Source organism: Melanostigma gelatinosum, assembly GCF_949748355.1.
Source record: "Melanostigma gelatinosum genome assembly, chromosome: 7".
NCBI lineage: Eukaryota > Metazoa > Chordata > Actinopteri > Perciformes > Zoarcidae > Melanostigma > Melanostigma gelatinosum.
The window spans coordinates 21,692,908-21,705,888 of record NC_136640.1 but is presented as its reverse complement, the minus strand read 5'-3'; the positions used below and the strand labels follow the sequence as shown (position 1 = coordinate 21,705,888).

The 12,981-nt window shown below is 40.5% G+C and overlaps 1 protein-coding gene across 1 annotated transcript in view; it reads right to left on the bottom strand.

Annotated features, from left to right (window-relative positions):
- Window positions 1-12,981, bottom strand: part of LOC306779965 (calcium-binding protein 8-like) — a gene marked incomplete at both ends in the record, with an annotated part of 62,293 nt that overhangs the window by 24,758 nt on the left and 24,554 nt on the right. Inside the window, one exon of the mRNA XM_079272100.1 lies at window positions 11,557-11,669. Coding sequence (XP_079128226.1) covers window positions 11,557-11,669 — 113 coding nt within the window. The remainder of the gene's footprint in view (window positions 1-11,556; window positions 11,670-12,981) is intronic.

Below are 12,981 nucleotides of genomic sequence, written 5' to 3'. Positions count from 1 at the left end.
TTTTCCAACAGCTGACCGACTTCTTGGCCGTAAATAACTGCTTTGATGGTTTCCAGTCAGGCTTTCGACAGCACCACAGCACTGAAACTGCTCTTGTTCAGGTTTTCAACGACATCCACTTAAACATAGACAATGGCAGAAGTTCAGTCTTAGTGTTGCTGGATCTCAGTGCTGCATTCGACACGGTCGACCATGCCATACTCCTAGAAAGACTAAAAATCTGGGTGGGACTCTCTGGCACAGCACTTAACTGCTTTGAATCCTACTTGAAGGGCCGAGAATACTTTGTGTCTGTAGCTGATTACACATCAGAGCTGACTAAAATGACATGTGGTGTTCCCCAAGGTTCAATACTGGGGCCTCCTCTGTTCAACATCTACATGCTTCCACTAGCTCAGATTATGGAAAACAACAAAGTGTGTGATCATAATTATGCAGACGACACACAAATCTACATAACTATGTCACCAGGGGACTATAATCCCATACAAGGGCTGGGTAACTGCATTGAACAAATCAACAACTGGATGTGCCAGAATTTTCTTCAATTAAACAAAGATAAAACAGAAGTAATTGTTTTTGGTACCAATGACGAACAATTGAAAATCACCGCTCAGCTTCAGTCACTGATGTTAAAACCCACAAACCAAGCCAGAAATCGAGGTGTAGTTATGGATTCAGACCTCAACCTGAACAGCCATATCAAGACAATTACAAAATCAGCCTACTATCACCTGAAGAATATATCAAGGATTAGAGGACTTATGTCTCAACAGGATTTGGAAAAACTTGTCCACGCATTTATCTTCAGCAGACTGGACTACTGTAACGGTGTGTTTACAGGTCTCTGTAAAAAGTCCGTCAGAAAGCTGCAGCTGATTCAGAACGCTGCAGCTCGAGTCCTCACTAAGACCAGGAGGGTGGATCACATCACCCCAGTTCTGATGTCTTTGCACTGGCTTCCTGTCCAACAAAGAATTGACTTTAAAATCCTGCTGTTGGTTTACAAAGCACTGAATGGTTTGGGACCAAAATACATCTCCGATCTGCTACTACCTTATGAACCATCCCGACCCCTTAGGTCGTCTGGGACCGGTCTACTTTCTGTTCCCAGAGTCAGAACTAAACATGGAGAAGCAGCGTTCAGTTTATCTGCTCCACATATCTGGAACAAAGTCCCAGAAAGCTGCAGGTCTGCTGAGACCCTCAGCTCATTTAAATCAAGATTGAAGACCTTTCTATTTGCTGCTGCCTTTAATTGAACCACGTTCAATTAATATATTAATCAATTTCCTGCATTTCTGCATTTTACTACTGCATTTTATTTCTTACACAGTTTTTTAATTGTTTTTGAAATCTCCTTTTCTTTTGCCTTGTGTTTTGATGCTTTTAATGGTTTCATGTGAAGCACTTTGAATTACCTTGTTGTTGAAATGTGCTGTACAAATAAACTTGCCTTGCCTTGAAGACCTATACTAAAATACACTCAGGCTACATTTCAAAAAAACAAACAAAAGGCTGACTTTTTTGACAGCTTGCTTAATATTTTTGCTGTTGTCATGTCAAAACCCTGCATTTCCCAAATGCACAAATTCCACGAGTGGTCTTGCAATAGTTTCATGACAAAAAAAAGAAAGAAGTAAACTCACTGAGGAGCCTGTTGCCATTCAGCTTATTTAAATGCAACTGAAGGATACAAGGTTTTCAACCGACAGTGACAAAATGTAAACAGAGTTTTAACTCGCAGCTGATTCACTCATTGTGAGCTGAGACTAGCGACTACCTGCTCATTACTCACACCTGTTTGTACTTCTTCCTCCTGACATCTGCTCTTTGAAACAGAGAAACTGCAAACCAATTCCAAAACTAACTCTCTGCCCCCTTTTTGCCTCATTATCTTTATCTTTTTATCTTTTATTGGATCCATTGTCATCTTTGCAATAGGAATCATTCTAATTACACTTGGTTAACACATGCAGAAACCTTGTCACACGTCTTAAAAACTGCAAAGCTGGTCTTTCTTCAACAAAATACAATTGATTGGTTATCACCAAGCAAATAATGACATATGTGTCACAAGATGTATGAAGTCTGAATAGTGGCAATATTGACACATTTCTCTGCTTAAAATGATCTAATCTAAATTTCTGAGCAGAAGCAAAACACAAATGAACAAAAAAGCGATCAGAACAATAATTCATCTCGTTAGCTTCGTGTCAAAAGCTTCAAGAAAAACAGAAACATTGATCAACCAAAAAGTCAGATGTTTACAATCCAAATATGTTGTTGCATGATAAAATTCATTTCCCATAAATATTCCTCCTGAGGGCTGTAATAACTCTCAATCAGAGTGGGACTACAATAAGAAAGCACACAGAATGATTATAGTGCAAAAAGCTCTAGAATAGCCTCACTCATGTTGCTCTGTCAAAAGAGGTATGCAACCCCTAATCACTCACTTCTACTGGCTGTCAGTTTACCTGTGGGAGACATGATTAGCAGGCAAACTCAACAACAAGCACTTTAATCTTTGCCCGCTTTGCTTTGCAAAGATAAGAACATGATTAAAGCGGAAGTCTGTTTACAGGTGTTGGGGACTATTTCTGTAATATGTGGGGAAAAAGTAGTGCAAAGGCTTTTATACTTCACAAAGCCAGCCTGATGGCTTTTCCAACCAGGGGCATGGCGAATAAAAATGCAAAAATGCGGCAGACTCGCCAGCGACATTTTGCATAAAAACTATTCACACCCGCAGCGATGCAAATGTGTGACAGTTGCAATACTTAAAGAAAAGTTTCCAATAGATTTGCACAGGCAGAGGAACCACCCATGACCCTGTTGACCCAGAGCAGCGTCTGGCAGTCTGTCTGTGGTAAACTGTTGTATGGCCTAAGCCACTGCAAGCTATTGTATCGAGTTTCCGTTAAGTCAAATGCTCTGACTGAATTTGAGCTCCCTCTGGTAAACACAAACAGTCTATATGTCTCTGGTTTTTTGGTGAAAGGTAAGAACAAAATGAGAGGATCAGGTATGCACTGCCTTTGTCAAGGTTGAAAATAGTGATAAAGTTTGCTGTCTTGGTTCGAACTACAGACAAAGTCCCCAGGACAAGCGCCAGGCTTTGAAGCACTTTGTAGTGGCCAAACGGTGAAATTACAACTTCCTGGTTTGTCACGTGATACCATGGGGCCCAAAAATACAATTTCCCCACGGACTTACATTGTGAAAGAGACGTCTGTACCTTAGCATAATCAGCTGAGGCTGTTCCAGAGAGGCTCAGGAGGCTGAGACAGGAGCGGATAGATCACAGCTTTCATTTACACTTTGGTTGTCAAATTGTCAAACATTTCAATCAGTGCTTATTATGGTCTTTGATGTTTAGTGATGAAAATGATTACTGTAGAAGGTTTGGATTTTGAGGAGCGAGCCAAAAAGGTGCCACAAACAAAAGAGAACACTTTGCAGGTTGTTAAAATCAAGAAATGTGTCTGAGGCTCATGATTCAAGCTGAATGTCTTGCTGCTTCGTTGGATTGCGTTACGCTGAAGCTACTATCAGTTGGCATCTCTACAGTAGCCCTTATGTGATGGATTCCCCAAATGATGGGCTTAGAAAGAAGCCCTTTGATTCTCATGGACTAAAACCATAACATGATGATTTTTACAGATAGTTACAAACATCTAAAGAATCTCTTTGAATAAGTGCCCCTGTAGATGAAATATCGTTTTTGTCTATGTTGATTGTTGGAGTTTTGGAAAACAAGCTTTTCACCCTCCACTACTACTACCGGTACTTTAATTTTGTTTATTAAAAGAAGCCAGGGCTGTTGTACTTGAATCCGGTCTGGGTCGGGAGCCCGGCCTCAAGACCACTTTTTGGAAGTTGTGCACTTATCTTGGATTCAGAATTCTCTTGGTCTCGGGCTCGGTGCTAAATGCTTAGCAGCGCAGCAAAAAACATCCGCAATGCAATTTGGTCCGCTAACACAGTGATTTTCAACCGCTGTGCCGCAGCACACTAGCGTGCCATGAGAGATCGTCAGGTGTGCCGCGGGAAAATGTCCAATTTCACTGAATGAGTCGAAACAAACATTATTTAGTTGTTGCAAACATAAATAAATGTAAATATAATTATATAAATAAATGTGGCAAGGCGCCGGGGGTGGATGAGATCCGCCCTGAGATGCAGAAAGCGCTGGACATGGTTGGGCTGTCCTGGCTGACACGCCTCTTCAATGTGGCATGACACCGTTTTCATTTCAACTCGTCTCAGCTGATATATAGACTCGATGCCAAAGAGGAATAATTTGTCTGTATTAGAACTTTCTGTATGCGTGCGCTCATCAGGTCACTCAGTTATGTGAAATCTTATTAACACTAATTAGTATTGAATGAAGGAACGTTGTCCTCATCTATCATCGTCTGTGCTGAATTAGCTCCTGAGATAACCAGGTTATTCAAATGTATTTACTGAGCAGAAACTAGATCTACTTGTTTCACAATGACGCTAAAATTATCACCATTAGAGATGCTCACTGTTGTAATGGTCGTATCAGTAAATGAAGTTTACCACTGAACACTTGATGACATATGACAATATAAAACGTATCTGGTGAACTATCAGGCAGAGGCTGGACAGTTCCAGGCCATGAAATGAAGGAGAGCAGACGATGAGTCTGTGGGTGGTGTCACACATGTAGTTATAATTCAGCTGAGACCAGCTGTCCATCCCACACTGTTGCCCATTCGCTACTTAGGTGCCGTCTCATTCCCAAGGCCTTTTTTTTGGAACAATAGATTGAGCCGATGTTATTTAACTAAACCAGTAGACTTATTAAAGGGGACATATCATGAAAAAGTCACTTTTTTCAGTGCTTGTGCACATAGAAATGGGTATCTTGAGTGCCAACCAACTCACAAACTGAACGAAGACAATCCAGTCTGTTTTTTTATGGGCTGCCGAAAACATGCGATAACCTCCTGTGTCATATGCAAGCTCATTCGAACATACCGCCTCCATCTGAGTATCTCCACCCACGGTTTGAGTCCTACCTTTACAAAGGAGACGGCACGCGTCATATGATTGGGGTGAAACACATGTGCAGTAAAAATCTGCACAAATGTGGATGTTTAAAGCGGTGATTACCAACCGGAGGACAAGATAATTTCAGAATCCAGCATAAATAAACATACATGTCTGTTAGACTAAACTTTATATTTTTCAGGTTTTATTTCCTTTTTTTTAATGAAATATTGCATATTGTCTTATTGGCATATTGGCATATTGCATCTAAAAGTTCTTAAATTAACCAATCTCAGAGGGATTTATTTGTATTATTTAACTGCTCAAGTTCATTTCCACACTACGGCTATTTCCTGTGATGAGGTGTCACACGTAAGCAACTACATGCTAAACAGGTTGGGAACGACACATACAAAGCCTATAGTTTTCAATGTCTGTACTCCCCCACATTTAAAATCTACACTTGGACCTATGCCACTTACTTTAAACCTTTAAATAAGATAATGGTTTGAGTTATGTCACTTAGATATAACACAAAAGATCACTTTCTGAATGATCTTCGATTAAAGACCAGGGCGAGTTGAACTTAAATGTTAGACAACTTCTCACTACCCTGACTAAGTCATATTTAGGATTGTCTTCAGGGGAAAATATTGATCCGTTTCTAGGTAAGTAGCTTTTAGATGGCTTGTTATTTATGTCATCTGACTTTCAAGATGTGAAGGAAAGGCAGAATAGTTGTTGGGATTTGTTCACACCTGAATACCTCAATTGTACTAGCTTTATTAGCGGTGGAAAGACACTATTGCCTATAATGGTCTTGAACAGGACTCGATTTGCTCTAAAACCCGGTCTTGATTTGGTCCCGACATTCTTTGGACTCAATAGTAAACTCCATAATACACAAGACAGGGCTGAGACTGTACCACCTACTCCAGTGAGTCACACTCGCACATACAGAAACACGCAAGAACACCAGTCTCCACAGAACAATGCACAGTTGATTGCCCATTTTTCAAACCATCACAGACCTGCAGTGCTCGAACACAAAAGGTACATTCATGTGATGACAAAAATAACTCCTTGTGCTTCACAAACTCTGCTGAAAATTTGTCATTTTAAGAATTGAACACATGAATTTATGCTGCCAACAGTTTTTAATATTTCAGGATTTGTCAACATTTGATATATATATATATCTTTTTTGTTTGTTTTGGATCCAATCCCTGCCATATAAATGAGGTTCAACTTTAAAGAGAAGCTGAAAAATACAAGCGAGAAACAAGAATATGTAGTTTAGTAATTGAAAGAGAGAGAATTGCAGGCTCAAATGTCATATACACAAGTACCAACATCCCCCGTCAAGTCAAATCACGTGATGAATGTCAAGCAGACAGAGGTGGCACACGCTGTAAACGAGTAATAGCTTACGAGTTCGCATATATTCGGAATCATGGCAGCGCTTATATGATGTGCATTTCCTTCATTGTACCAAACTGTGCTCAGGTCACATGGCATAAATCACCACCAACGACGAATCACAACACTGCTGCAGGATTAATTAGTAAGACGATAAGTGACTACGTCAAACGCTTCCTGGAGAAACTCCAGTTTAAATCATTGATGTAAATTTTCTTTGGTTATGAGCGAGGGAATTATGATCTGATTAACGTCCTAACACCAACTCTAAAGCAGCTTATCATACATCAATAAAACTAATGGCACTGTTTTTTTTGTCAAAGCAAATAGTATTTCCTAATTCGCTATATGTTTAAATATATAAAATAATTTGAACTGGTTGAGTAAATGACAATGACATGGTAGGATGTCATTTCGATGGTTTACACTGACTTCAGGACAGTTGAAATTATTTTTCGAGACAATTAAAAAGTAAGTTTGGAGCCTTAAAAAACCCAGGATAAAGTACGGCACGAGCTGCACTAAATGAGTTTAGTTTTAACAGATATTTATATTGCGTGAATTAATGCAATGTTGTTTTTCTCTTTTGCATATTTATTATTGCTCCTTAATAAAGAAAAATATTATTTTATCAGATTACTTGATTAATCCTTGCATGCCATGATGTAACGTCAATGCAGCCTAAGAAAATATCCCGCTCAAAAGCAAACAAAATGACAAATGTTCCCTTTTGTTATCATAAGAAATAAACTTAAATCGATATAATCTATGCTTATGAAAGAGAGTGAAATGAAACAGACATCTCATCTGTGGTCTGTGTGAAAGCAGAGTGTGTTTATGAGGCCCTCTCGTTGCCGATGATTGGCAGAACAGAGGAAAATCAAATGTTTGCAGTTGTTCAATTACAAGCTCATAATTATCCAGACGGGATGATTAGATACATTAACAAAGTGTTTGAGAGCAGATACGAGTGAGTAGGAAGGTGAGTGTGTGACAGCGAGTGAATCATTATCCCATCGCTCCAGCTGGTGAGGATGTGACACTTAGTGGAATGAGAGAAGCTCCCGGCTGAGACCGCGACTGAAAGCGCTCTCAAAGATGTGGTTCAAAGAGGACAGGATCAGAACACAATACGAGGTTCACTCAAGTTAGCAAGGGGTCTGCTCTGATGGAGTCGAACCGACAGCCTCGCCTCGGGAAAATAAATATTTAATCCCAAAGATCTTGCACAATGCCAGATGGAGGAAACTGAAACCTGTGAAACGCTGTCAAATGCTCTAATCTTCTAATAACTCTGCAGCGCACTGTGGCCGCCGGAGTCATTCCTCAAAACGAGTTTATTGGGTTTTTATTCTCCTAAAGGCAAAACATTAAAATGAGATGTGCTCAATGAATGTACTGAAACAAAGCTCAAGGATGATTCAAAGAGGATGTTCAGAAAAAAAGTAATGCAAACCATTTCAGTATAATTGTAAAGCTGTGGTAAAAGTACTACAAGAAAGCCAGCGACTGGTTTGATTTGACTCACCGGATACTTTTGTGTAGAGCTGAAAGTTAACATAGAAGCCAAGCTGTTCATCATCTAGTTACACACATCTTAAACAGCAGACGTGTTCCTGCCAGGTTATTAGCATTTAAAGCCCGATGACGGCAAGAAAGCAAAAATCACATAAATGGTGCTGAAAAGAACATAATCGTCAAATGAGAATACTTTTTTTTGTCTTCATCGTTTCACCATTATGAAATCTTCCATTTAAAATGTATTGAAATCAGTGGCTGTGATCTGCTTGACACTGTACTCCCTGTCCAAAGAAACATTAGTTTTGAAAAGTTCTACTTTTTTCTCACTGAAGCCACTTCGGAACAGAAAAACTCCCAAAAAAAGCTGACAAACCCTCCACCTGACATCTTATCATCTGGTTGTATCAAACAATTGCCTTTTCACACATCCAGCAGACACAGATGATTATTAGCATTTGGAGTGCTCTGTCCATCTGATGATTAATGTAGACGTCTGATGTCTACTCTGTTCACTTAAAAAAAAAAAGAAAAGCAGCTGCCTACTGCCGTTAGAAACAGGCTAAATAAAAGCTGCTAGACTTAACCTTATGGTAAATGTGCCATAAAACAATGTACTAAATTGGTACAGTTGGACAAACTGTATCCCCCAGTACACCAGTTCAGCAGTAGACCATATGCAGTTTAAATATTTTTGAATATATCTCAGTAAAGCGCTAGTGCAAACAACAATAAAATGGACTTTCACTGTCTGCGTTGTTGCTTGTGTGACAGCAGAGAACACGCCACGTCAAGGCTACGTGACGAACGTCTCCATGCTGAACCGTCTGCTCTTCATCTCGGTCAAAGGACCAGGGGCTGCCTCCCTCCCGCCTGGAGATTCAGGAGTAGCCCGTTTATTTTTACGTTGTGCCGTTGCATTTTGCGATTACTCTGCCCAGCAGAGAGGCGCTCTCCAAGGTACTGAAAGGAGGATTTGATTCTGACATGTTAAATTAGCGTTTAACCTTCTGTTTTGTCGTGTGTGATCGTATTCCGTATGTGTCGGCGTCAGGAATGAACAATGCAGGAGAGAAAATAGCACACTACTTGATGAATTCAATTTTTTTTAAATGGATTAAAATATTCCTGCCAATGCAATGATCAAGTTCCAAAATTGTTCCATTGAAGTTCACAGTTACTAAGAAATGTATAAATGTTACTTTAAAAGCTGCGAAACAGCCACCGTCTTTATAGGCCCACTGGGTTTTGTGATTTATTTTCATGAATGAATTTCTAAGTTTTCCACAGATTGCACCCTGCTCACATGGTCATTATAGTTCATGTTCACAGTTAATGGTACAGGTTTAAAGAATTAAACCATAAAGCAATTAATTTGATATCAGGCCTTGGAGCAGGAAGAAAATCTATATCTGCAACACTGTATATTCTGTTTCCTATTAATTACGTAGTAATAAGCACATTCGAGAGAAACCAAGGACTTTTTCTAAGCATGCAACATTTGTTGATTGTGAGGACAGTTTCTGAATTTTGATGAGTGGGAAGTAATGAGCCAGCACCATGAGTTGTCCTGGTTGATGGTTTATTCAGTGTTGAACTGTTGGGTGGGCTTTTTGAGCAGATGGTATTATTTTGCATTGCAGATCATTTACATTCTTCCACCGTCGCTCAAACGTTACACACTGCATTGAACATTCTGTCCTGATGTAACGTTTTAAGGATTGTTGACAGGACAATGGTACGGTGCCCTCCTACAGTATGTAAAGCTAAAGCGCTGCATCAATATACCATTCTAAAGCTTTAGAACACTTTCAGATATTCAAGTAGTCTGAGTCACACAGTCGCCCATTCATAAACTAAACAAAGCACAAAAACTGTAATACCTCAAACGACTAATCGCCTGTGAGGCATGAGAAGAAATAATCACGATAAATCAACGTTTGAGTAGATTTCTTTTCCCTCTAAAAACGCTCTACACATTAAATGAGGAGCTGATTCCAGCTTTTAAGCATTAAATCATCAGACAACAAGTGTGGGTTTCTAAGTGTAAGTAACAAACCCCAACGCAGCCAACCCGCAACCACCAGCCTTTCTTGGAGGGGAAAGAAAACCAAAACATTTTCAGGCCAACTGCTCACCCGCACGAGCCAAGGTCATTGCAGCAGCCACATGGGGCTGGCAGCGCAGTGGCCCAGACTGCACTCATACCTCCGAAAGACTCGCGGCCTCCTGATGTCAACCACAAGCTCCCGCCCCCGAGAAAAGACCCGGGTTCAGGCCGATGATGACGTCAAGCGGACAGGCTTGCCAAGTGTTATCATCAGTGCCAAATGTCCTGTTCTTTCCCTCGCACCGGCTCCATTTGTCATCAATCCCGTCCATGCTCTCCAACTCTCTCCCTTGTCACACACATTCATCACTCTGTCTCGCTCAACGTCTTGTTGGTTTCCCTCCCGTACTGACATTTTTCTCTCCTGTTTGTTTCTTGTGCCACCGATTCCTTTTGTCACTCAGAGTCTCTTCAGAGGCTCAAAACCCTTTAGGATGTCCAAAGGCACAGCTGTCAGGGTCGCATATTACCATCGTCAGTCACGATCTCACTCAGAGGACGTCAGATGCACTCTCCGTCTCTCTATACATAGAAAAAAGCTTTTGTTTTGCACTGCCTTTCAAAAAGGCGCTTCACAGTGCGAGTAATGGAAACCGAGTGACATAAAGCAGTGCCTCTGTTAATGAGTGTTATTTCGCATTAGGGCAAAGAATAAGCGATGACATGACACACTTTCATCACATATTTGAGTTTAAAACACAGGACACTTTCGTATTCTGAGCACAAATTGTCTCTTTGACCCACATTAAAAACTCTTAAGTTGAGCTCATCAACGTAACATGCAGCATTATCACGAACGTGGAGAATATCACATACTTCTCCCTCAAAATGTGTTTGAATTAGTTGACCACAATGATACTTGCTTTAGATGGGTTTTCTAAACGATCTAAATACTAAGGTGCTGGAACTTCCCGCATGACCACTCCTGAGCTGGAGAGCTTCTTGTGAACCTGCACGCTGTAAATAGTTTCCTGGGACCAGATGACAAACATTAAGAATAACCATATAGAAATAGCCAATCTTCTCGTTGATGGTCTTTGTAGGTCACATAGAGGCATCCGATTTAAATTCAGACTGTTTCATAATCAGTTAAAAGTTCATTGTAAATTATTCGAGTCACAATAATTTGTACTATGACGCATTACTTAATATGTACATCCAAACAACATTTTACCAGTCACATATTCTATTTACGGTGTGTGTGTGTGTGTGTGTGTGTGTGTGTGTGTGTGTGTAGGGTCCCAAAGGTTTTTCACACCCTGACATAACAGTTTCCATTTGACAAAAACTTTTCCAGGAATAAAAAACTAACTCTGAAAGCTGAAGCATGAAATGAATAATCATGATTCGCTTCCTGCTCCTGCATTACTTTGCAGTAATCATCTCTCAACTGAGACACACAGCATCCGCTTCTTCATACCCAGTTCAATTGATGACTCATGAGCAAAGTCTACAGAACAGATGTGTTGAAGAGAATAAAGCTTTACCTGCCAGAAGATGGTATCGATTGTGCTGCCCAGGAAGCCATCTCTCGTTTCCGACGACAGGAGCTTGGGTCCAAGGATCGTCATGAACTCCTCGAAATCCACCTGTCCGTCACCTGACACATTGAAGGAAGGGACTGATTATTGATCAATGGCAACTTTCGTCAAATTCGTTTGCTGGCTGTAAATGACACTTATTGACATGATTGTTGAGACCAAACCATCCTAAACATCCCCCAATATTAAACGTATTAAAACTCATCCCAACTGAACACTTATCCATCAGATAATCTGATGAACGGACTTTCTATGAACTGCAGAGCAATTTCCAGGCTGCGTAACGGAAAAACAACCTTTTTTTGTATTTTTGGTCTGGATCTGTTTTGCTGTCTTATCTTGCTGTTCAGGCTGAACTGTACCAGCATGAACACAGTCTCTCTGGACCTTCATTGGTTTGGAGGGCGAGTCGAGGCCAAGAACCGCCAGCTAAATATGTGCAAGCTGTTTTTTTGAGGGAAACCGAGCAATGAAGGAAAGGCAATGAATTTATCGTGGATTAAAGCGGCACATAGCGGAGAGATAATTGAAGCCTTTGGAACTAAATTATTAAGCACGATGTTTTTGGCTTAAAGGGGAAATACGGATGCTGTTTGTGTCTTTGTTGTTAAAATGTAAGACCAACACCCTTCAAATCGCACCGTTCAGTTTACCACGGAGACAAAAGATGAAGCAATGAGCTCCGACTAGCTCTATCACACTGGATACGAAGCAGATCAAAGTTTACAGTTACTGTATCGCTCACAACATGGAGCACCTGCTGCGCATCATTGATTCCAACAGTACTGATCCGGGAGCCTGCTGATAGTTGTTGATGGTGCTTCCAAAACGAAGCATCAATACTCTGCAGACGGCAACCAAATCAAACCATGAATCTTTTTTTTTCTCCATTTTTTGTCTTTGAGTGGAAAGCCCGGTGAGATTTCTTTAACTCCCCTGCAGTTTATTATCTGTACGTTTGGATGAACCAAACCTACACTGTTGCTGAGGGAATTGTGAAAAGATTGGTGAAAGGTTTCAGGAAAGTTTGAGAATTGTCGGGACAGGAGGATGGATGGATGACAGTAGAGATAAGGGTTGACTGGGTGAACAGGTTCAAGGTTAGATTAAGTACAAGTAGCTGTGCTTGTACTGGGACCAGGCTACAAAACACCAGTATGTTGTTCAAGTGATATCTTTACACCGAAACGAATGACTAAATGTTGTGTCAAGGGAGCTTTAAAGCACGCTTTGTGTATGTTTCAGTCTCACAGCTCTCATCAACTTGGGTTCCAGCAGCAGGCAGCTGTTTTAAGCAAATCAACTCCTGCAGAAACAACTGTGTGCTCCTGTACCAAACCACCGTCAAACAGCAAAGAGGCTAAATTAGTA